This window comes from Rhea pennata, chromosome 3 (assembly GCF_028389875.1).
Source record: "Rhea pennata isolate bPtePen1 chromosome 3, bPtePen1.pri, whole genome shotgun sequence".
NCBI lineage: Eukaryota > Metazoa > Chordata > Aves > Rheiformes > Rheidae > Rhea > Rhea pennata.
Genome location: NC_084665.1, coordinates 19,767,059 through 19,791,785, shown reverse-complemented (window position 1 = coordinate 19,791,785; position 24,727 = coordinate 19,767,059). Strand labels below are relative to the sequence as shown.

At 45.8% G+C, this 24,727-nt stretch overlaps 1 protein-coding gene across 1 annotated transcript in view; it reads left to right on the top strand.

Moving 5' to 3' along the window:
• TOGARAM2 (TOG array regulator of axonemal microtubules 2) overlaps positions 1-24,310 on the top strand; it is a 31,304-nt gene extending 6,994 nt beyond the window's left edge. Inside the window, exons 7-19 of the mRNA XM_062573546.1 lie at positions 586-776; positions 1,704-1,863; positions 2,827-2,991; positions 4,244-4,379; positions 5,851-5,956; positions 7,692-7,927; positions 9,170-9,328; positions 10,435-10,552; positions 11,523-11,626; positions 12,981-13,179; positions 16,374-16,590; positions 21,752-21,838; positions 24,054-24,310. Coding sequence (XP_062429530.1) covers positions 586-776; positions 1,704-1,863; positions 2,827-2,991; positions 4,244-4,379; positions 5,851-5,956; positions 7,692-7,927; positions 9,170-9,328; positions 10,435-10,552; positions 11,523-11,626; positions 12,981-13,179; positions 16,374-16,590; positions 21,752-21,838; positions 24,054-24,310 — 2,135 coding nt within the window. The remainder of the gene's footprint in view (positions 1-585; positions 777-1,703; positions 1,864-2,826; positions 2,992-4,243; positions 4,380-5,850; positions 5,957-7,691; positions 7,928-9,169; positions 9,329-10,434; positions 10,553-11,522; positions 11,627-12,980; positions 13,180-16,373; positions 16,591-21,751; positions 21,839-24,053) is intronic.
• Positions 24,311-24,727: the final 417 nt, after the last annotated feature.

Genomic DNA, 24,727 nt, shown 5'->3' with positions numbered 1-24,727 from the left:
TGAAATGATTAGTTCTCTAAGTTTTGATAGCTCTGTTGAAGAGTAATTCAGAATGAGCTGCACTGTGCTATTCTCATTAAGAAAATCAGCCATTAGTGAGAGTGCCCAGAAAGTGGGCTGATCTGCTACAATTTGTAATGAATCTGTTCAAGGAGAATGAAATCCAGCTTTGAGAACAAAATTCTGCTTTTGGTAAAGTTCTAGCAACCCCAAGCTTCAAATGTCCCTTTAATAGTGCAGCAGAGAAGAGGACACACTTATTCCTACCTCAACAAAGGCTTGTAGCTATCAAAAAACAGGAGATACCCTAGAAAGTAGGAAAAAGAGGATGTTTACTAAAATTAGAATAGATGGGAACAATTTTTTGACAAAGGGATTCCTTATCCCACCGCTATTCTTTAGCAGACATAGCAACTCATGGGGAGTTGACGATCAAGGCCTTTATCGTTCAGTAGACTTGGATCTGATGGCCGAAAGAGCGATGCCCTTTCTGTGGCTGATGTCATATGGTAGGATCCCACCCATCTGGAGGTGCTATACATTACTCTCCATTCTCATAGGAAATATATGTTCTTACCTCCCCAGAGCTCAGGACGCTGGAACCTGTCCTACCTGTTCCCCACCATCGCATCGCTGGGGGTGTGAAGTCTGCTGGCCACTTGTCTGAATCTCTGTTGCCATGCACCAGCCTCCCCGTCAGCTGGGCCGTGGGGACGGACCATCTAGCGAGCCCTCGCCTCCTGAGGGATGACGACTGGAAGGAGAGCAACGGACGGGTGAGGGTTAAGGACTGTGGGAGAGGGCACTTGCTCTTCAGTCGTTGTTCAGGATTTAGCATAAAATGTCAATGAAATTATCATTTTCCTCTTGTGGGGGACTCTTTTATAGTTAAAGAGTAATTGCCTGTGTGTTTTCACCATGCAGAAACTGTTGGTTTGGAGATGGCACTAAGAGTAAGCAAGAAGCACTCTGTGCAGAGGCGAATTTATAACAGAATCAAATGGCAAAGCAAGCTGTGCATCAGTGAGCACTTGCAAAGTGCGTGCTTGGGAGGTAGAAGCAAAGATTATAATGTAGAGCATAAGCAAGGCTGCCAAATAATGCAGGAGAGCTTGCTTTTCCTTGCTTACTTTTCTTGATGTATCTTACAACCCTGTAACGCTCTTTTTCTATTCATTTGAACCAATGTTTCTCAAACTTGCTGTTCATGTGACCCCTCTTCTGGACTCATGCATCTTCTCTGAGAGTAGCCGAGTCCTTCAGCAACAGGGAAGTGAGAAGCAGCTGCAGTTACTGACTGTAAGCGTTTACCATAGCTAGGAAACAGCAGATTACCTTTCATTGCTGGTTGTCTATACTGGCAGACGGTTTTTACTCTCCTGCCCTGACCTATTGACAGGTCCCTGGTAGTGGGAACTCTTGATACCTCTTGGAGCACTCCCACAGGCCGCTTGATGTGAGCAGGGCTTCATGATGTGGCTTGAGAAAGAGTATCTTGTAGCAGTGGTCGGGTATAGAAATGATGTGGTACACACCATTGGGTGTAGCTGTATGCGAAGGAGAGAAAAAGGAGGAATTGCTTCTGAAGCCATTGGAGCATATATGGAAATGCATTAAAGGCCATGATACTCTGTCACTGTATTCCTGCCTAGGTGTCATGTATAGTAATTTTATACTCCATGCTGTGCTTCTTTTGTGACTAGATCCATGTTACCATATCCAAGTCAGCTCAGGAGAAAATGCGCCAGAAGCAAATGAGAGAGATGGAGCTTTTGCGTAGAGAGAGAGAGAGAGAGAGAAAAAAGGAGAAGCCCTTGCAGCTCCATATGCAGAGTGCTGACCCTGCAGGTGCTGATGAAGAAGGTAAGAAGTTGTCATAGTTATGGGTCTTTTGTTCACTTGCTTACCCCTTGCATAGTGTGCAAATGTCTATGAAACTGAACTCGAAGGCTGTTACACTTGCATTGCACAGACCTGAATGGAAGCTAGAACAAATAAAAATGCAGAGGCATGAAGTGTCTTGATCATGGCCCACAGTGAGTCAGTGGCAGAATATAGATCCTCTTTTGCCCCTTTTTCCTACCAAGTTTTTTGGACTGGGTAAATCTGCCTTGGCAACTACATCTGGGCTTCAAACTCTGTATTTGGGTGCAGCCTACACTGTGCTTCACTACAGGTGAAAGGATGAGTCCAAAGGAATGCTTTTTAACCAGGTTGCAACCTGAAAGAACTGAATTAAAATATTTCTGATTGAAGCACAAAAGATGATCTTGCTCATGCGCTGCAACAATTTACGCTGCCCCCACCCACCGCCTCGCCGAGGAGCTCGCACTGGAGAGCCGCACCGGAGCTCTTACCGAGCGCTGGCGCTTGCCCACGCGAGCGCACGGCTTCCTGACCGAGCTGCGGCTGGCAGGCGCTGACCGTACTGCGGCACGCGCTTTCGCGAGCACGGCAGCAAAGGAGCTGCAAGTCAGCGCTCAGCCCGAGGGTGCGGGACAAGGTTATCTGTTCTTTTTCTTGCTGCTGTTTTGCGAGGTGCTAGTGAGGAGTGCAGAGCTGTGAGCCTCAGAAAGGCAGTTTTCCTCCCTGGCCTCTGAAACAGGAAAGCAAAGGAAGTGCAGTGCTGGGTCTCCCCCGTCCCTTAGGGGAAGGACTCCACAATCGCTGCCCCAGGTTAGCGTGCAACTGCTGTGCTTGGAGCTGTTTGGGCCAATGCAATGAGGGATTTTGCTCCAGCTCCAGCGAGATCCCTCCAACCATTTCCAAGCCCTTAGCTGACCTGTCCAGCGCTCTGGACTCAGGGGTCCTTTCCAATCTCCACAGGCTTTGGCCCGCTGCACGTCAACGGGACGGTGTCCGTTTCGTCCAGCACGAGCAATGCGGGCAGAGCTGGTGTTGGCACCTCACTGAAGAAGCGGGTCAACAGGCCATCCCTGCCCAGCATCCCCACCATCAGCAGGGACGGCGGCTTCCCGCGCCATGCCTCAGGTGAGCAGCGCGGCGGCCCTCCTCTCCCGCCGGCAGCGCTGCCGCTGCGCCAAGGTCAGTGGCTTGGTGTGACAACGCACCCGGAGGTGTTTGAAGGCTTCCAGGCTGCTGTGTCACGTCTCATGCAACATAAACTAGCTGCAGTTCGTCCCTCTGCTGTCACCTAGCCTAAATTCAGCAGCTGCGTATGGTAGGCGCCCTATAGGCGAGGCTGCCTCCCACGCTGCCGGCTGTCTGCAAGGAACAGGCAGCAGACGGAGCGCACGTAGCGGCTCTGGTCTCTCTCTCGTGGGTAGGAAGCAGTCATCTAGCCTGCGCTTGTGCTACAATCCTGAAGATCGTGAGTTAAGAAAAATGGAGCTAGGAATGACGCTTTGAATGGTATCTTCTAGTGACACTGCTGTGTCCTGGGCTGTTTTTCGAAAGCGACTAGAACTAGCCTGATGTGGCTCTCCACTCCTTTTAACTATTTATATGTATACATATGTATTACCAGTGAGATCACAATTAGGCCCAATTTACACATTTTTGAAAAATGCACTGCTGATTTTACGTATATCCTCCATATCTTGTAGAACACACAAAATCTCTAGCCAATATAAAAGCTCTACAGAGTCCGTACCAGTTCATCTAGATTCTGTGCAATATTTAGACTCAATACTTTGAGACAACTCAGGTGTTTTTGTCTGTAGTTTAGAAAATGAGCTTTAGAGTGCAAGATGTGACAATTTTTGACCTATGGTGCATCTGATGAAAAATAGGTCTCATAACAAGCACATTCGTTTTCTGAATTTTCTTATACTTTGTATGTTTGTCATCAAGCAAGTGCATTTGCCAGCAATTTCCATCTACATTTACATATTTTCATCCTCAATTCACATCTGGAAGGCTTTTTTGTCACAACTATCTAGACTAGAAATTGCGTTTTTCCACAGGAGAAAGCTTAGGCACCGCACAGTTTGTAAACAAATACATTTGATGACAAATAAATTTCACTTCAGCATCTTTGAAACAGTGCTGGTGGGTAACTCTGAAATAGTAAATATTCATAAAGCTTGGAAAACAGTGAAATCCATAAACTACTACTATCCCTATAGTATGTTAAAATGAATGCGTGCTCAGCTGTCTGCTATCTAGAATACTTGAAATAAATTGAAACTGAGGCATGGCCAGCACGGGGTGCCCGGGAGGCTGCGGGGTGCTGGGCAGGCACCGGTGCCCGGCCGGCCGGCGATCACCCCTCTTCCTGCAGCGAACTCGCTGCCAGCCATCGCCCTGGGCTGCCCGGAGTGGGGAGAGGAGCCCGAAGATGGGGATGCAGCGAGACCCTTCTTGGAGCCGGAGCAGGGGCTGGGCGACGCGCTCGCCTGGCTCGGCAGCAGCGACTGGTAAGGGGAAGCTCCCCGCGCGCTCCCTTTCCCCCTCGCCTTCGGCACGCGGGTCCGGCGAAGCAGCGTCGTGCTGCTGAGCCCGGGCTGGCCAAAATGGGACTCGTGAGGCGATCGGGGTGCGTGGACGCCGGGGTGGCTTTCTACCCGTGCCGGGTTGCCCCGTGGCTAGCGGTGCTCCTTGCTGGTTTTACCTTCTGCTCCGGGTAGCTACGGATGAAAACATGAGGGAAGGGAGAAAATCATGGAACAAGATTTGCCCATTGAAGCCAGAAACACGAGGCAGGATAGAAACAATCTCCAGTTTTAGAGATTTTTGGGGCCTCAGGATACTGGCGTGGGTGGGATTGAGTAAGAAGTTATGTCGAGTCTTGCTGCTGGCAGCAGCAGCAGGAGAAGGAGCCCTCCTGCCCCAGCCCGCAGGGACCTCCTGCGCGCACAGTCGCAGCAGTGCGCACGGGGAGCTGCTATTTCTGCAATACAGACTGAGACATGGTGCAGAATTGCTCGACTAGTCCGTCCTCCTGACGGGCTCGTGGCAGAAGAAAATTCAAAGTAAAAAATTTTTTAGGAGCCTCGCACTTCTAGAATTAAACTTTTTTCCTCCTTGTTGTTTAATATGGGCTAAACAAAGGCACATTTTTAACCACAGTGTGTGCTGAAATTAGATGCTGGCAGGAGGAAGCAATGAATTTCAGGTGCTGTTGGCCTTGTTTCTGATTTCTGGGTCAGCATGTGCTTGCTGAGGCTCCGTTCATGCCAGAGCAACCGTGCAAAACCATCTGCGATGCAGCTCCTTGCGCAACTGCTTTACTTTGCCCCTCTCCCCTTCCCACGTCCCCTGCAGCGCAGTGCCCGCTGCAGGCATGGATGCACTTGGTTGCACCCAGGAGGCCCCAGCCCAGCCCTGCAGCCCTCTGGGGCTCCCGGCAGGGAAGCTGCCATGGGGAAAGAGTGGGTCAATCTTGTACCTTCATCCAGCTCAGATTCTTCACAAAGAAACTGCTGGAAGCGTGGGATCTTTTAAGACATACTGCTTTTTCTGTTGTTCTGTGTTGTTTTTTTTTTCTTTTTTTCTTCTTTTGACTGAATTGCAGCATGCAAATATCCAGACCGACCCATATTGGAAGATGGCATACAGGCAAGGTGCAAAAAACAGGGAAATATGAAGCAGCCGCTGAGCTTCTGGGAAATAGTAGCACAGGGACTGTGTGTACCAGGGCTTTCAGCAAGGCTAGGTTGTTTAATGGCCACAAATTAACCCATCCGCTCTGAAACCATTTAATTGCCTTCCGGATTTATGTATGCTTTTGACCGTCGCAGCATCCTGTGGCAACGAGTTCCACAATTTAATTAAGTGCTGCGTGAGAAGTGCCTCCCTTGTTGGAACCGACACCCTGGTCATTTCAAAGGGTGCTGCCTCGTTCTTGGGTGGTGAGAAAAATCAATCTTTTTGGTAATTACCTTTCAGGCAGCTGAAAGGGAAAGGGCTCTTCAGCATTAGACGCCTGGCTATCTGCCACTCAGAAATCCTTCTTTGCAGACTTCATGACGTTTCTCTGGCAGTTACCAAAGAGGTAGGAATGTTGCATTTAACTGTGTCCCGGGTACCTTGTACACAGGGTGTAGATAGAGTAGATACGTGCTTGTGCATTTACACACGTGCTCCATGTCTGCTTCCGCTGCTATTTTCAGATCTCATTTCTCTAGTAGCTAAGTCACCTACCTCTATGATCTGTCTATATGTTACTATATTTGCAAATGCATCTGTCTCTGTCTCCTCTTTGAGCTGCGTGTCATTATAATGTGGTATTCAAATACAGAAATTGAGGAACCTGTCGGGTAATTTGCAACAGTCCAAGTCTCTGCCCACGCTGCAATTAAACCCTGAAGCTTCTGCCTTCCAGCACTCACTAGCACTTCCTCAGTGTCCCTGGAGACCAACTGCAGCTGTTTATCTTCCAGGGTTTCCTGATTTCTCTTCTCCTTCCTCTCTGCACTTTCTGTAGATTTTTCATTTCTGTTGATGTGCTGTCTCCTTGCACTGGTGGGATTTTGCAGTACAGCTGCTGGACGCTTGGAGCCTCCCAGCTTACTTTCTCATTACTCAGTTAACAGAGAGGGCTCAACCTAAGATCCTCAGATACAGCTGTATTTCCAAACTGACACTTTTTTGTGGCCTGAACCAGCTGCCTTGTACTCTTACTACATGTGTTGGACAAATATTTTAAATCTTCCTTTGCTTGCAGGAAACAGTAAGACTTAGCTCATTTTCCATGGAGGTAGATCTATGTCTTCTATCCAATGGCTAAAGATGTCAGATACTTGAATGCTTCTGGTGATGTTGGGCTCTTCAAGCCTTTCTGTTTAGATATTCCTGCTTAGAGATCAGAGATAAGAGAAGCCATTCCAGTTTAGCTAATCTGATTCTTGTATTATTTTTATATTTCTGAAGAAATTTCTTCCTCTTTGTTCTAAGCTGTCCTGTGCAGAAGCATAGTTCAGCTTTCATTTCACTTTAGTCTCAGATTTTGTCTTCACAAACACTTCTGGCCTTTAGTGTTCTCTTTTTATTAAAAAGCACAGGTAAGGCAGAAGGAAGCACAAAACTGTCTCTCATTATATCTTTCAAATGAAATGCTTGACTCTCAGATGCTCATTTCTTTCACTCTTCAGAATAGTCCTCTGAAAGCAGGGATCACTCCAGAGTAGCACTGAATTCTGTAAAACCCCACTGATTGCAGCAGAAATTATGTACAATTCTCCAGGATCAGGATTTTGCAGATCCTTAAGTCCAACAGCTCAGGTTCTCCTAGGTGGATGGAACAGCGGGATTCAAGTGCTGCTGTGAATTAGTTTGAGAGCAGATTTGAACCCATGTTTCCCATTTCCTGGATAAGTGCTCAGACTGCTGGTGTTGCATTTTTGGACAAGGGAAAAGCGCTACCCTTCCCCTGCCTTGTCTTTATGAATTGTGCCTTTGCAGTTTGTAATTAGCCATTGTTTGATTCTCCCCCGTCCCGCAATAAAATGGCCTAAAATCAAAACGGTGTACCTTGAGGACAGAGTAAAACTCTTTATGTGAATGTTTCCCAGGCCTGCTGTCGTATTAAAATTGGATTGTAAGTGGTCCTGAAACCAGAGAAGAAGTTGGTATCAGAGTAAGGGTGTTTCTGTGCTTGTGGTCTTACTGCGGTCTTACGTTCAACCTGGACCCAGCAAAAAGTCCTGTGGTCTCCTGAGTCTTCTCTCCAGGAGAACTGATACTCTTTACAAGATAATTCTTATGTTTTTCTATCATGACTTCTGCAGGTGAACAACCTCCGCTCGAAGGTGTCTCGATTTGCAATTGGTACTCTTGGAGAGCTCTTCAGGACCATGAAGAAGCACATGGACCAGGAGGTGGAGGAGACCGCTCGGGCCTTGCTCCAGAAGGCAGGGGACTCCAGTGAATTCATTCAGAAAGCAGCTGATCGATCCCTTGGGATCATGGTGGGGAGCGTGACTCCCACACGGGCAATGGCTGCTCTCATGGCTGGTGGGGTCAAGTACGTGGTTCTTTCTTAGGGATGTCCTTCAGCTTAAATTGTGTGAGAAGGGGGAAAGGAAGGGGAGAAGAGGGACAAGCAGGAGAATGGCTGGAGGGAAGAGTCCTTTCCCCTAGATTCTCTTTGACTTTGTTGATGAAAATCTCTGATCATCCCTGTTCCCTTTCTGATATCATCTAATTGCACCCTGCTACAGCCCGCTTGTTCTCACAGTCAGACACTGCTGCCTAGGTGTGGTGAGCGATGGGGAAGTGAAAATCCCTGCGGAGCATGGTAATACAGCCCCGTGGCTTTGCGGGAGTAGGGGCGATGGCAATTCCAGCAGAGAACACCCCTGTTTGATATTGCACGGCACCAACCATGAGAGGCCCCGGGAAAAACCATGCATCATCGTTATGCCCTTAACTTGAGAAACAGGAAAGCTAATTGCTGAGACATGGAGTGTCAAGGGGAGAAGCTGCTGGGTGTGGTGGGTGGCTGCTCAGCAGGTGCAGCTCCTGCAGGGAGGAGTCTGTCTGACACCATGTCCTTAGGCCATCACTTTCTATTTAAACTGACACCAAATCTTAAGCTTTGAGATGGCGAGTCATGTTACAGGCACCTTCACAGACAGATTCCCACAGGTTTACCTGAAGCAGCTGCTGTCTTGAAATAATAGTGCCATGGCTGATGGTTTCAGATATGTGCTGTTCTTTTCTGGAGAGGACGGTCTAGCTGAAATAACTGCTGCCCTTTTCTCAGCTTTCGAAAAGGGTAAAACATTCAAATGCGTACCTGCTGCCAAGCCACAAAGAACGAACTCTCTGCGTTGTTGGACATTCTATAGTTTCATCCTCCATACTTTTTATTTTACCCCCATCTAGCTTCTCAAGGGCCTGCAGATTTGGAGATAAATTGATGAAATAAGTCCCAATCCTACTGCAGCAGTATGTGTGTGTGGTGGAAGCCCTCTGATGCGAGCGGGCACAAATTGTCTTTCATTTCTCTCTTCCTCAGACTCAGTAACTTCAGGAAAGAAAGAGAGTTGTCCAATAGTCCAGGGTGCTTGAATCCCTCTCTCACCCTTGCAGGTGGCCCATCTGTAAGACGCCAGCCCTGTGCTTGTCAAGGGATAGTAGTGTCTGCCGCTGGCTCGAGCTGCGGCGAGGCGGCAGGTTGCCCCTGCCTGGCCAGGGCCGGGCCGGTCCCTCTGTGCGCGCGCTCTCTTTCTCGCTGCCCGAGTGTTTGCAATCTTGTTTGCAGTCACCGAAACGCCCTTGTCCGGAGATGCGCTGCTGAACACTTGCTGACCGTAACGGAGCAGATTGGAGCCGACAGGCTGCTGTCGGGCTCCCGCGAGAGCACCGAGCTGCTGGTGCAGGCGCTGGTGAAGCTTGCCCAGGACTGCAACCAGGACACGAGGTAATGACCTTCCTGCTGCCTCCTGAAAATGGAAACCTATTTGATGGCTGGCTAGAAATGCTAAAACTGCAGAAAAGTAGAAGCTAAAATAAATATTAAGGAAGTTACTCGCCAGCATGGGTAATGCTGTCTAGGGAAAAGACTGATATACAGTGAGACTGTCTGGCAAAAGGGATAGCTGACAAATTCCTGTGACATGAACAAGTCTTCATTCAGATCAGTCAGCTGAACAGTTTCTTTTGGTCTTACCTGTACAATACAAAGCTGGCACTGGCCACTGTTCACCATCAAAGGATCCCAAGTTTTTCTGGTATGGTTAACATTGTCCTGGAAAAATTCCAGTTATCTTCAACCAGTGTATTCAGTTTTCTAACCCCCTTCTGCAGTTTGTTGCCTATGATATTCACATTTCCTTTTTACAGCCACTATATAATGTTGCTGTCTGTCGCTGAATGACTTCCACGTTTCCTCTCAAAGAGCTGTATTTTGGTAGCATGTCTAAACAAATAAACAAACAAAAAAACCCAGTGCAACCGTCAGAGCACTTCAGTGTTCAGCAAAAGGAAAGCTTCATTAAGGGAATAGCTTGCTTTGATTATTACTCTAAATCCTCATTAATAGATTGCAAGAACACATGAACAACTAACTGACTGCTATACCTGTAGTACAGAGTAGTAAGCATAAGCAGATTTGCTCTAGTTTCTCCCCTCGTGAAAGGAAGGTGAATTACTGTGCATTTGCAGCAAGATGCTGCACATGAGCACTGACAGCAAGGCAGGAAATGCATTTCGCTCATCCCACAGGATCCCCCATCCCACAGAAATGTGCACACGATTTCAGAGAGTGAAACTGTATTGTCCTGCTGAATTGCCCTGTGTCCTCCAGTGCCTCCTGTGTTCAGCTGGCAGCACTGTGTAGTGCTGCCAACTGGAGTTAAATATCTCTTTGCTGAATGGATTAAAAAGTTCTTAGGAAGTATTGCACATGACAGGTATGAAATATCAGCTTATTCCTTTAACCATTTTCTTCCTTGACTCATGAATAGGCAAAGAAGACAGTAAGATTAGTTAAGAAAAATGGTCATTCATTTCTCTTCCTTGTGTTAGGTTCTATGGACGGAAGATGCTGAACATACTGATGAATCATCCGAAATTTGATGTGTATTTGAAACAGTCTCTCCCGTCACATGACTTGCGAGATATTATGGCAACGATTAAGCAGAAAGTGAGTCCTTAATAGGAGAAATGTCACCTTTATGCAAGTACTGAGATTGCTAGCATGAGAAAGCGATTAAGTGTATTCAATCTTTCTCTTCCTGTATCTCATTCTTCTTCCACTGAGTTGTTTTGCTCATGGGAATGAACTGTTGATCCTTAGTCATTTTATCAGCAGGCAGTCCAGTAACAAGTATGAGTAGGAATAAAGTGGGTATTACTATTTGAATATCAGCCTCAAACAGAAAGGAAAGTAAGAGAAAATGATTTCACCCTCATGCATAAAAAACCGTCCCCACTACCTTCCTCCTCACCCCTAGCAAGGAAGTGGGAATAGTGCTTCTGAAGGTGTTCGACGTCTTTGTAAGAGATGAAGGAAGTAGTAGTGCCTAGAAAATTTCCAGAAATACAGAAGATGCACAAATTATATTACTATTAGTGCATGTATTGTCTATGTTCTGGGAATACTGCTATGTTGCTGTGCCCTATGGAGCTGGAAGGAGCACTGAATTCAGCAGCCAGTGGAAAATCATTGTGATTTATGTTTTTCATTTCTTTCCATTTATATTCTAGAAAGGACCGGGACTTTGTGTAGAAATAGGGAGAGTGAGCGTGAAAGCCAGATCAACTCTGAACATTAACAGTCCAACCTCGAGCAGGTCCAAAATTCTCCTGCTATTCCCTTCATGAAAGCTTGTTCCCTATCAGGTCCAGTTGTTTCCATTTGTGCTTAAGACTAATGCATTCCAGCTTTTATGCTGCTGCCCATCATTGTAGCACCTACAGCCTGAGTTAGAATGGTGAAAATGAAATTTCCAGAAGCCACCACAGAATCTCTGGTCCATCTCCCTCTCTAAGCTATGGAATGTTTTCCTAAGCCTTTCCTGGTAGCAGTGATCCCAGTTACAACTGTGTGTTAAATGAATTATTTCCTATTTAATCTTTTAAAGATTCATGTTATTTTATATATACATATTTAGGGGATAGAAGACCATATATCTGAACCTCCATCTGCCAAAGGCCGCAGGGAATCTAGGAACAGCAGTTTGACGACATCCCAGGACACCTTGCCTTCTGATGAAGGGTACTGAACACTTCTGTTAGATTTGACAAAGCGTGTGACAAGCTTTTCAGATCTCTTCCTCAGTAAAATCTTTCTAGTGCAGCTGAGCTGTGCCAGAGATTGCTTTCTTGCCCCATAAAACCTTGTAAGATGAAAAAAAATATATAAAAACCTAATTCTGCACTAGACTGAACACAAGTTCTCTGGGGGTTTTCCACAAAAATCAAGAGACAGAAAGAGACAACTAACAGCTGCAACTTGGAGAGAACAGCTCAAGGCAGTGTCATGGAGGCCACAGAAGGGTCATGTTTCTCTGCTGTTTGACTTGGAATGGTCATTGCAGTCAGGGTCTTTTTGTCTGAGGGGAGTCTTAGCTAGATGGGTTTTTTTGATGAGAAGTCCCAGTCTACAACTGAGGACCCTTTCTCAAAAATGTCACATTTCCATGCATGTGTTTTGGCCTTGATGAATCATTGCTTTCTGACCTTCAAAGCATCAGCAAGAGAATTCCTGAGCAGTTCTGGTTGACTAACAATCTGAATGTGGATTTTTTGTGTAACTATTCACGTTGTACAGACCCAGTACTGGGTGGTTGATGAATAGCATATTTTTATGTTATGGTGCAGATCAGCATTCAAGATAGGGATCAAGTCTTCCCCAGGCCAGTGAGAGAGTTACTTGTACCTGCTTTCCTCTGATAGGGCAGGTTTGTTTAGCTCTGTGTTCAGTGATGGCAGGAAGATGACCATATGCCTCTAGTGTGGTTAGGATATTTCCGTGCTTGTGCCAGAGGGGATTGATCCAAGGGGATTGTTTCCACGGAGTTCACTAAACATCAGATCAGTCCCTACAAAAGCAATAATGTGAGAGCATTAATGGGATGCCTGGCTTGTTTGCATCTCTATTACTCATCATTTGAATCTCTTCAGATATGCCCTTAATCTTTTTGAGTGGCATTCATGTGTTTAGGTGCACCTGAGTGCTTTATCCAGATTCCTCTTGCCCATGACAGAGGCACTTCTCCAAGGCAGTTTATTTCCTTATAATATAGACACCTCCCTTAAGATCCCTTGAGACATTTCAGCTTTGAAGCAGTTTCTATTTTTCCCCACAAAGGGATGGTAGACGAGTACCTGGAAGACGTCTGAAGATAAGTGAGATAAATCCCATCTGCAGTGTCTGTTTTCCTAAGCAAGCAGGAATGATTACTTGGAGGTTGCCTCTTGTAATGGTTGTCATGAGATCAAAGTCACTTTTCAGATGAGGAACTAGCTGAAATCACGTCATTAGGAAGTCTCCTTGAGATGCTTTTCTTGCTGTTAACTGAAGATATTATCACCAAAAGTCTTACCTTGTTTTTATTTTCCAATTTGAGGTCCAGCTCTGACGTCCTTGCCTTACCCCGTCAGATAGCCCGGCGTACGTCACTTCGCACTGTGGAAGAGATTGAACAACTCAAAGAGCTTAACAAACTCTTGACAGCAAAGGAGTTTCAGACACGAATGGAAGGAGTTGTGCTCCTCCTAGATCACTGCAAAAACAACCCCCAGCTCATCTTGGCAAACATTGTCCAGGTATCTAAGGCATCTCTATTCTTCTTTTCCCTTTGTTCTCTTCCCAAGCCTGTCCTGGTAAACTTAACTGCATGTGTCTTGGGACTGCACACTTGTCATTTTGGACTGACTGGTCCTTTCATATTCAGAATAATTTAATTCAACTCCAGGCTTCAATGCAAGTAATTCCAGTCCAGATGTATTTCTCTGGCAGGTGTCTATCAGTGCTGTTCACAATATGATGTTTCAATTTACTGTTGCTGTTGGCTTCTGCTCTCTTATGCTTAGGTAAGTGAAAAGAAAGGAAATTCAGTCATCCAAAGCTGACAGTTACTTTCCAGAAGAAGAATAGGTTGGGATGGGAGAGAGAAATATCAGGCTGGGTTAATAACTTTTTTTTTCCACAGGATGCCCATGAGAACTTTATCTTGTATTGTGAAGGTGAAATCCAGCCTACTCACTTCCCTCCTTATGACTTCCCTGCTTGGGAAAGACTACTCTTATCCTTCTCGGTTCTGCTCTTTGGAAGAAAGAGGAGAACTGCTAGAGAAGGATCTTTTCCTTCTTCTCCAAGCAGCTGCTTTTTTTTCCCTTTTCCAGAAAATGTTGCCCCAGAATGTGGCTGTTGTGGGACTGAACCTGCTCTAAGGAGGACTGGCACAGCACATTAAACTTGAAGTCTAACTGTTAACTAGAAAAATTGTCTGGATCCTGAAGAACTCATCAGATCCCTGAATGTCACCAACCCTAGGTTCTAGGACAGACAGATAAAACAATACTTGAATCTCATCCAGCTCCAGTCTTGGCAAAACCATAACTACCCTCAGTCCTTGATAAATTTTTATGGAAAAATGGGAATATCAAATAACTGTCTTCATATCTCTATACGAAAAGATTTTTTGCATTATTAAGATAGAGTTAATTTTATAGATAAAAAGAATCAACTGAAATGTTCTGAGCTCTGCCTAGGGGTGGAGGAAGAGCGAGTCAAGAGCTTATAGGTAAGGATTAAAGGGCAGGCTAACAGAGGGGGGGATGACGACATTGTTGTGGGTGTCTACTACAGGCCACCTTATCAGGAAAAGGAGGTTGATGAGGCCTTCTACAGACAGCTGGAAGTAGACACATGATCACAGACCCTGGTTCTCACGATAGGCTTCAACCATCCTGATATCTGCTGGAAAAACAACACAGCTGAGCGCAAAGAGTCCAAGACGTTCCTGCAGAGCATTGATGATAACTTCTAGACACAGATAGTGGAGGAGCCAACGAGGAGAGTTGTGCTGCTGGACCTTGTAATAACACCCAAAGAAGGACTGGTTGGAGAAGTGAAGGTTGGGGCAGCCTTGGCTGCAGTGATCATGAGATGGCAGAGTTCAGGATCCTGTGTGGAGGAAGTAGGGAAATAAGTAGGACCACAAACCTGGACTTCAGGAGATCAAACTTTGGCCTCTTCAGGGAACTACCTGGAGAAATCTCATGGGTTAGGGCCCTAGAAGACAGTGGGGTCTGGGAGTGCTGGCTAATATTTGAGCATCCTTTCCACCAAGCTGAAGATTGGTGCATCACTAGGAGTAAGAAGTCAAGCGAAAAGGGCAGGAGACCTGCATGGGTGAGCAAGGAGCTCCTGGCAAAATGCAAACAGAAGAAGGAAGTATACAGGAAGTGGAAGAAGGGACAGGCTACTTGGGAGGAATATAGGAATGTTGTCTGAGTATGCAGGGATGCAACGAGGAAGGCTAAGGCCCATTTGGAATTAAATCTGGCAAGGGATATCAAGGACAACAAGAAGGGCTTCTTCAAATACATCAGTAGCAAGAGGAAGACTAGAGAAAATGTGGGTCTGCTGCTGAATGGGGTGGGGGCCCTGGTGAAAAGGGATACAGAGAAGGCAGAATTACTGAATGCCTTCTTTGCTTCAGTCTTTACTGCTAAGGGCAGCCCTCAGGAATCCCGGAGCCTGAAGACAAGAGAGAGTCTGGAGAAAGGAAGACTTTCCTTTGGTCGAGGAGGACCAGGTTAGAGATCCTTTAGGCAAACCTGACACCTCTAAATCCATGAGCGCTGAATGGGATGCATCCATGAGTGGTGCTGGCAGATGTTATTGCTAGGCTACTCTCCATCATCTTTGAAAGGTCATGGAGAACAGGAGAGGTACCTGAGGACTGGAAGAAAGCTAATATCACTCTAGTCTTCAAAAAGGACAAGAAGGAGGACCCAGGCAACTATAGGCCAGTGAGCCTCACCTCCATCCCTGGAAAGGTGATGCAAGAGCTGATCCTGGATGTCATCTCTAATCATGTGGAGGAAAAGATGATGATCAGGAGTAGTCAGCATGGATTCACCAAGGGGAAATCCTGTTTAACCAACCTGATAGCTTTCTATGATGGCATGACTGGCTGGATAGATGAGGGGAGAGCAGTGGGCGTTGCGGACCTTGACTTCAGCAAGGCTTTTGACATTGTCTCCCATAATCTCCTCCTAGGTAAGCTCAGGAAGTGTGGATTAGATGAGTGGACAGTGAGGTGGATTGAGAAGTGGCTGAGTGGCAGAGCTCAGAGGGTCATCATCAGTGGTGTGGAGTCCAGTTGGAGGCCTGTAGCTAGTGGTGTCCCCCAGAGGTCAGTACTGGGTCCAATCTTGTTTAATTTATTCATAAGCTGCCTGGATGAAGGGATAGTGTGCATCCTCAGCAAGTTTGCTGATGATGCGAAACTGGGAGGACAAGAAACAACAGGCACAAACTGAAACACAGGAAGTTCTGTCTGAATATGAGGAATAACTTTACTGTTAGGGTGACAGAGCACTGAAACAGCTTACCAGAGAGGTATGTGTATGTGGAGATATTCAAAACCTGCCTGAACACAATCCTGTGCAACATGCTCCAGGTGACCCTGCTTGAGCAGGGCAGTTGAACTAGATGATTTCCAGAGGTTCTTTCCAACCTCAATCATTCTATGATACTGCAAATCTCCATATGAACTGTGTTCATTCTAATCTCCTACTAAAATAAGAAAAGCTTTCAAACTATGTGAGGTTGTGCAACTGCTCTTGTGAGTAGCCCATGGAAAAACAGTAAGATTGCACTAGTAAGCACTGGCCTGTCAGAAAGGATTATATTCATCTTTCGCATTGCTAGGATCTTCTGTTTCCACACCCTTTCTCAAAACAAAGCCACTGTAATCCAGCTTTCATGTCATTTATTTTCTTAACAGATTTTTGATGTTTTTGTCCTGAGACTTCAGGATTCCAACAAGAAAGTGAACCAGCAGGCGCTTGAGTCCCTTGATGCCATGATCCCCCTCCTTGGGGATGGCTTGCACCCGGTGCTGGTCCCTGTAGTAGCAGCAGTCACCGACAACCTGAACTCTAAGAATGCAGGGATTTATGCAGCAGCTGTGAAGGTGCTGGATGCATCCATTGCACACCTGGGTAAGGCTGACCTGCCTCGGTACCCTATACATACACTATCCTTAATTGTGGTTTCTCTATCAGAGTCCAATTAACACTTGATCTGTTGGTATCTGTTTTTTTTTTTTTTTTTTTTTTTTTTTTTTTTTTTTTAATCCAGCTGCTGTAAGGTGTTTATTAAACCCTATCTGAATTCTCTCTGTCTTCATCTGTTGTATCATGTTATGATGTGCAGCTAAATGGATATTGCTTATCATTGAGGTCATATGTCTGATTATTAATTCAATAAAGAGGACATGATAAGGATTATACTAAGCTCCCGCCAGAAGAGTGTGCCCAGGTAACAATATCCCTTTGAAGACTGATTTGGAAATTGAGACTTTGAATGTAACATGATATTGTGCTGTGAGAGATCACAACAAAGATCAGATGAAGGATGAAACGCTTCCTGTGTGGTCAGCCTCGAGCTCTCTACGTGTGCTGGCTTCCCTCCCGCACAAGGGTAAGGAGCCAGCCTTCTCTGGGTGCTCAAACGTGGGGCTACCAGTGTGCCCAGCAATGTCAAAAATTTAACTGCAGTAGGGAGGAAGTGAGGTCCTGATCTGTCCTGTGTCCTGGAACACCTGGCCTGCTGTGTGGTGGGCAACATGTCCTGTGAAACCTGGAAGGGTGGCCTGGAGCTCTTGGTGATCCTCAGCCTCGCTCCTGCCCACTCTGTGGCACACACTGCCAGTCCAACCCTTGCACCATCTGCAAGCTGTGTGTTTGCCTGACGTGGATTAGCAAATAGAGTGGAATGTACCTTCATGGATAATACTACAAAAGTGTGAACTGATCTCTCAGTTCATCAAATCAACTTTTAACAATCTGTTTTTGGTCAGTGTGTTTAGAACCATTCCCTTCTGATCCGCTCTTGAAAATGATTGCAGACGTGCTGGTCGTATGTATTTCTTTATAAGCATGTGGATACACTGTCCTGATACCAAGTACTCACTTCTCACCTGCCACAAGTTTCAGTTTGCCTAATTTGGGATCAGTAACCAAAACATGAGTGAAGCACAAATGAAGAAATAAAAGGGTGGGATTACACTAACATTTCTTTTTAGTTCTTTTTTTCCCCCTCCTCAGCTCAGTTGTATAGTTGATATAAATGATTCACAGCAGTGCGCACAAGGACAGCAAACTGGATGGCTCTCAAAGCTGGGAAGGGGGTGGTAGGATTTGTTCCAGCCAGGACACACAGTTCAAAACCAGCCCCAAGTCTGTAATAAGTCTTGCTCTCTGTGACTCATAGGTTAACCTTGCACACTTGATTTTAGGGAGCTGGATTCACAGGGATTAATGGAGAGGTGTTCGCATTGCCTGGTTTTCCTTTTTGCAAGCATTTTCCCCATTAGGGAGGGAGACTGAGCCTGCTCTGAATTGCCTGCTGGAGGTCCATACATCTTCTCAGTGACTGCAGTGGCTGTTAACTGAATAACTTCAGTGAAGCATTTAAGGTTAGGTGAGATGAATCCTGGCCCGAATTTCCCTCATGTTCTTCTGGTGTGGATCAAGACATAGATTTGCAATATTTGTGCTACCACCGTCATTGCTGTAGCTGTGAGCAGGTTTTTGGTCTCCAGGGCTCTCCATCTGATATTTACTGCAGCTCAGAGGTCTTCTATTGAAATGTGAGGTGAGAGCTGATATGGGTGCATTTGTGCAAGGAGTTTGGTTTTGGACAGGGGGTACCATCAATAAGTGTGCTGCAGATGCGTTTTTTACACTGATTAAAATAAAGGTAAGCAGAAGAGCAGGTTCCACATAATGTTCTTGAGTTCTTGGGCTGACGCCAGATTTGCAGATCACTTACGTGATCTACAGACTGAATTTCTACTGCTTGTAACTGGTGAGACAGGTCACCAGCACCTGTGATGGTGAAGTCCTTATGCACCACTTTCTAGACAAGTTTGCATCTGTACCTCTATTTCCTCAAAGTCGCAGAAGCCTTTGGCTCTGTGCTGCTCATCAGCTTTGGTACAGAAAGAGCTGAACAATAAATCCTGATGTACAACTTTGCTAGAATTCGGGGACAAAGGGATTTTTGAAGGTTGTTTAGGCCTAGCATGACTTCCCAAATGAGTTGCTTTGATGCTGATGTGAAGGGAAGTAGGCCCATCAGAGCTTTTGCAGAGCAGCTTCCTAGAAGGCTCTGCATTATGCGTGTTAGCTGGTCCCATTTGCTTTCCACTTTTCTTTTTTTTGTCTCCCCCCCTTTTTTTTTAATGGGAATTTATATTTGCCAAGTTCATTTCTCTAGAACAAACAGGTATAAATCCAGCTGTAAATGATGGCTTGTTCCAAATGTTGTTCTGTATGGGGTGAGGTTGCTATAGCCAATAATACATAGCCAAGATCTGCTGTAAATTCCCTTGCCACACAGATTTATGTCAGCTGTGAAAATGCAGCACTCGGTGAATATGCCTGAAATATTTAGTGTTGAAGAGGCAAATCTTAAAGGGGAATTATTAACTCTTTCCACATTGGTTTCTTTGCAAACCCGAATTTGCTGACCTTTGCCTTTTTCTGTCTCAAGTGTTGTGTTGTTCCTGCCTGACGAGTGTGGAGAACTGTGTGAGACCTGTCCCATTTGGCATTGACCCCTTCTCTGTGACTCCTATTTGGGGAAAAGCAGCCACATCTGGCTAACAGAGGATGCGGCAACCAACTTCCTTAGGGGTTTTGTGTCAGACTCAAACGTTGTCACCTGGAGCTTCTGCCGCCTCTCCCTCCCCACCTCTGAGCTAAGAGATTACCATAAATCTTCAGTATTGTCAGATGTCAGAACAGGAGCAAGGCACATCTGCCTTTGTTCACATGGACTTCACTTGGAGATAGGTTCAGGCTAATAAGTTTGAGGGTTTTTCTTCATTCTTCTAATTTTTATAGACATTTGCAAAAATTACAATAGGCAACCGAATCACAGATACTTCAAAATTCAAGATTTAGGTCTTTAATGGAGGGAGGAAGGCTGTACTGGCAAAATGCCTCTCATCAGTCTTTCCCCATGCTTTAAAATTGCCTACCTTTACAATTTCAAGTCACGTGGCAAGTGACTGGCACCAGAACCCTCAAAAAGATTGCACAGCGCTCCAAGCTCAGAGAAATTGAGGGAGTTCAGTGTCTTGCCCCATTGCTCCTCTGTGCATCTTGCAGCTAAGAGCAGACATTGCTCTGAGAGGTTAAGTATTGACATGCCTCAAATTCTGAATTTTAGGTGAGATTTCCTTCCCTGCCCCTTTTAATGATCCATACAGCAATGCAGGCTGCTTATAAAATTGCTTGATTGCCCTATGTAAGATTATCATCCCTGAGATTCAAATTCCATCTACAAACAAACTGAATTGCTTCTGACAGTACCTGAATCATTTATTTAGCTTAGCCCAGACGTTACACTGGAAGTCCCCAGGTTCTTGCTGGAGGCCATGCACGGCACTGTCACCTCTGCAGTTTGACAGCTGTGCTCTCCCTGCTGGAGGGAGCCACTTTATAGATGGGGAAAATCAAGCTTTATTGCAAATTGGACTGGGGTGGGCATCTGTTCTCCTTTGACATCCATCTCAACCCTTTCATAAAATGGCATGTCCTCTGTCATGAAAGAAATTTCCTTTAAATGGCCATTGCTTGACACGGGTCTGGAGCCAGGCCAGCAGCCCATGTCATTCCCAGAGGAACCAGTCCTCCATGGAAGGAGAAGAGAAACCTCCCTCGTGTGGTGGCTGATGCTAGAGTGCTGGAAACAGGATGAGAGTGCAGAGGAGCAGATCCTTCTTTTGTTTGTATTGCAAATGCGAGGCTGCTTGTCCCATAGCCAGTAGGTCCATCTAATGTGCCGTGCAGAAAAGTAAAGCCATACTGCCCGTGCCCATTTTATAACAAGCATTTAAATCTGTTCTGTCTTTAGGTATCTCTAGGCAGCTGAAGTAATGGTTGAGTAAATTTGTTAAATTTGTTAGCTTCCTTAAAAAAAAATCCCATGAAAATCCTTGTAGCTACTGATATTAATAATTAATTAACATTTTGTGCTACTACAGCAGCTCCAGATCCTGGGGCAGTTTTTTCAAAGCAGCAGCTGTAAGATAACTCTCCAGAGGGGAACAGCATACGTGTAATAGCATCTGTCAATATTGCAAGAGAGAGAGGCAAAAAGGGAAATGAAAAGGTGAAGGAGAAGACTGTAATTACCAAAGCAGAAACTTAATTAGGATAGCAGGATCAATTCTTTATGCATGCTTGTGAAATAATCATTAGGGACTTCCCTTTTATATCTCTCGCAAAAAGGAGCACTTAGCAGCACAGTGCTACTTAAAACCATGTTGGGATTTGGCTCCGTAGTGATTCATAAGGAAGCTGGTTGCCTGTTCTATCAGCACCACTTCTGGTGACACCGCGGTGTATCCCAGCACAGCCCTCCCGCGCTCCAGCCTCTCCGAAACGCTCTGCTTGCCTTATCAAAACGATGAGATTGGAGTGCTGCCGGCCAATCTGGGCTACAGTTTATAAACTATAGCAAGACCCAAAACCGGCAGCAGGCAGCATAGGAAAACTTAAAATGTGTATGGCAAGCGAGTGTTGGGAAGCCAGGTAGTTTCACACCTCTGCCAAGATTTAACTTCAGAGATGTTAGGAGTGTCTCTGAGAGCAGGTGGTGTTGGTGCTGAGCTGGTAAGTCTCACAAGTAAGAGAAATTGCAAGTCTGGTCCACAGATCCCAGCAGGTAACTTAAGGATAAACTAGTATTGCATTTGTAAAGTATGAATATTGATGTGTGGACTTTTGAGTTGTCTCACCTTTTTCTTAGAGATGGGGAAAATTCACCTCTGCAAAACTCTGGCATGCAAATCCTATGCAATACTTAAAAGTGATTTAAATTTTGAAGATCTAAGTGTAAAATATGTAACACAGCTCTTTGTGCTGTAGTTAATTTTGTATTTACAGCTATGAAATGCGAAGATTTTTTTCTGAATTTAGAGTCCTCACAAGTAAGCTTTAAAGAAAGAAGAAATATAAGAACTCTGAAGTTGGCCAAAATTCGCTCTCTCTTTTTTTTTTTTTTTTTTTTTAAAAAATCTAATTACCTCCACCCTTTTGTTTGCTTATAAACTCAGAAAAGTGAGCAGAAATAAATCTTCTCTTTCAGATAATGTATTACTGCTGCAAGCATTTGCCAACCGAGTGCGTTTCCTCAGTGGCCGAGCCATGCAGGATGTCACCGACCGGCTGTCAGGTATCACCTGCTTCAGCTCCTCTGAGCTTTTAGATCAAAAAGACTCTTAGGAAATGACAAATGTTTTGAGGAAATGTCTCTGAGTGGGCAGTGCAGAGCTCACCAAGACGCAGGCGGTCCTGGGCTGGTGCGGAGCTGCCGGTGGGACCACTCGGGACCTGCCTCCCGGGAAAGAGGCTCTAAAAATACCCTCACTGCCTCCCCACCTGGCTGGACGGCAAAAGTCAAGGGCATCTCTAAGAGTTCCCTTTTCTAAAGCAAGTGGCCATCCTATAGAAAAATTCGTGATAACTGGTGTTTCTGAGGGTCAGGTTGTTCCATCCTCAGGGCGCAGGCGTTCCTGGAGGAGAAATGTTGCTTTCTTGTTGGGAGCTTTTTGAGGCTGAGGGCTGCAGAGCCTGGAGAGTCGTAGCGGAGGCAGAGCCTGTGCACAAGCAGAATGGGCAAGGGTAGTGTGCAAGGCGGGATCTGGGGGGAGAGGGGCAGAAACAGACAGTCCAGTCCTGGCCATTCAGGTTCCTTGCCCGCAATGCGGGTAAGACATTGCACTCTGATTATTTCAGCATAGTCTAAAATACAGTCTATTTCTATAGCAGTACTGTCCTACCCACTAAAAATGCAGCTTATAATTGATTTATAATAGTAGCTTGTTATGTACAGCCAAGGAACGGAAAAAAATGATAATCTCAATATAGACTAAAGACTATTTATAGCCTTGCTTTAATTAGGTTTAAATCCACTGCTAATTAGGCCAGCATCTTTTAATCCAAGGTTTAATACAATTTGCTTCTTCATTATGCAGCTCAAAAGGGCATGTTTAGCCATGGTGAACGTAAAAAGGCCTTTAAAGATAAATTGAATAAAGTAAATCTGCATGAATGTAGAATTTAATTTTACAGTTATTTTAATCTCTTTCTTTCCAATAAAGCATTTGAACATAAATTGGGACCACTTTAGCGAGAGCAGATGTTCTCTCTGGGATTTAACAGGAACAGACAGCTCTTTCTCTTCCAAACTCCATAGTGACCACTGTGTTTAATAGCATTAAAACTCAAATTAACTTCCATTTTAAAACAGGGACCATAAACCTTTGCTGCCTTGTTTTATGTGCTTTCAGTGGCTGTTTAAATGTTGATAACTGATGCTAGATTAACAGGGTAGTGAAAATGAAGGTCCTTCCACTACAGAGTAATATATGCTTACCACATAACACTTCCACCAAAAGGAAAATAAGAACTCTGCCTCCAGACTGTCTCAGATCTCGATCTCTCAGCAAAAACTACCATGCAAGGAGCTTGTTGGCAGTAAATTTCTGTTTACATTTAATATAGTTACCTGTTCAGCTCAGAACACGGTCTGAGAGCAGATCTCGGAGAGAATGTGAGGGGGACACTTGCTCTTAGTTAAATTTCAGCCCCCTTTATAACACCTTCTATCTCTTCCCCTATGGCTGGGAATATTATGAGCATAAATGTCATTAAGGTTGAGATGCTCGGATACGGTGGCATAGGGGCTGGGTAATTGTTATCTTGAACAGCTGTTTCAAACTTCAGGATGTCTATTAGAAGCCACAAATATGATAAAAATCTCAAATTAGGTGGTTCTGCCAAAGACATCAGTCAGTCACTGATGTTTCTAATAAGACTGTCAAGCATCACATCTCTTTTTTGGGCTGAGGTTTTGAAATGTGGTATAATATTGCCATTTGCAGTGTGCCACTCAGCAAAGGGACCTGCCAGATGAGACTTGTGGCATTTTTTCCTCAAAGGTCACAAAAACGTGATCACTCCTTTTGTGAGAAATTTTTCAATTATACTTTTAAGGGGCATTTCCAAACTTCCTGCAGCTAGTTGAGATGACCTCCTAATGGAAATAAATAGAGATTTGACATTATTTGTCATTTGTCGTACAGAAGTAGTTAATGAAACAGTTCACACAGCGTGCGTGGTTCACGTCGGTGGGTCTGCCCTGGTGGGTGCGAAGCCTCTGATCTGGGGAAGCTGAGGTCCTCGGGGGTCAGCCCTTCCGTTCGGCGGAGGACAAGCGCTGCTGCCGGTGCCGAGATAATGGGGCAGTTGGGGGATTGGGATAATTGGGGGATCCCGCTGGCACCCCAGGTGGCAGTGAGCTGGGAAATGCTTTGCAGACCCCCCAAACGAAGGTAGGTGCTTGTCCGTACCAAGCCTCCTAAGATGCTTGTGTCTTTGGCCGGCAGTGCTGGTGGCGTCCGTGTCGCGGCGGAGGCGGCCGGCGGTCGAGCGCTACGCCCTGCCCGTCCTCTGGCACCTCCTGGGCGGCATGATCGGCAACGGGGTCCTGCCCGGCCGCGGCGGGAACGTCCGCAGCGCCGTCGCCCGGCTGGCCGGCAGCCTGCACGCCGAGATGGGCGCCGGCCTGGCCGAGCGCGCCGCCGGGCAGCCCCCGCACGTGGCCAAAAGCCTCCGCGACGTCTTGGAGCTGCATCTCCGGTGAAGGGCGAAGAGGGAGGTCGCGTGGGCAGGGCGGACGGGGCGTCGTAGCTCCGGGTATAAACAGCGTACGTCGAAATAGGCTTAAAGAAACCCAAAACGTATTTTTCAAAGTTTTTATTTCTTGCGCTCATGTCTCCCAAGGAGCTTATGTAGGCACAATTAAAAAAAATGTGTGTAAATGCCATTTGTAACTGTAAAAAAGAAAATAACATATTTGTATATATGCTTAAGGAGTAAGAGATGAGTGTACGTGCATAACTAGGCAGCGAGAGACTGGCCTGGGAAATGCTGGAGCCGGAGGGGCAGCTGGCTTGGCTCCGGGAGCAGAGCGGGAGAGACGAGGCGCCCTGGGATGAGCGCAGGGTTAGGCGAGGGAGCACAGCTGGCTTCGTTTGCCCGTATGGGCCAGCGGGGACTT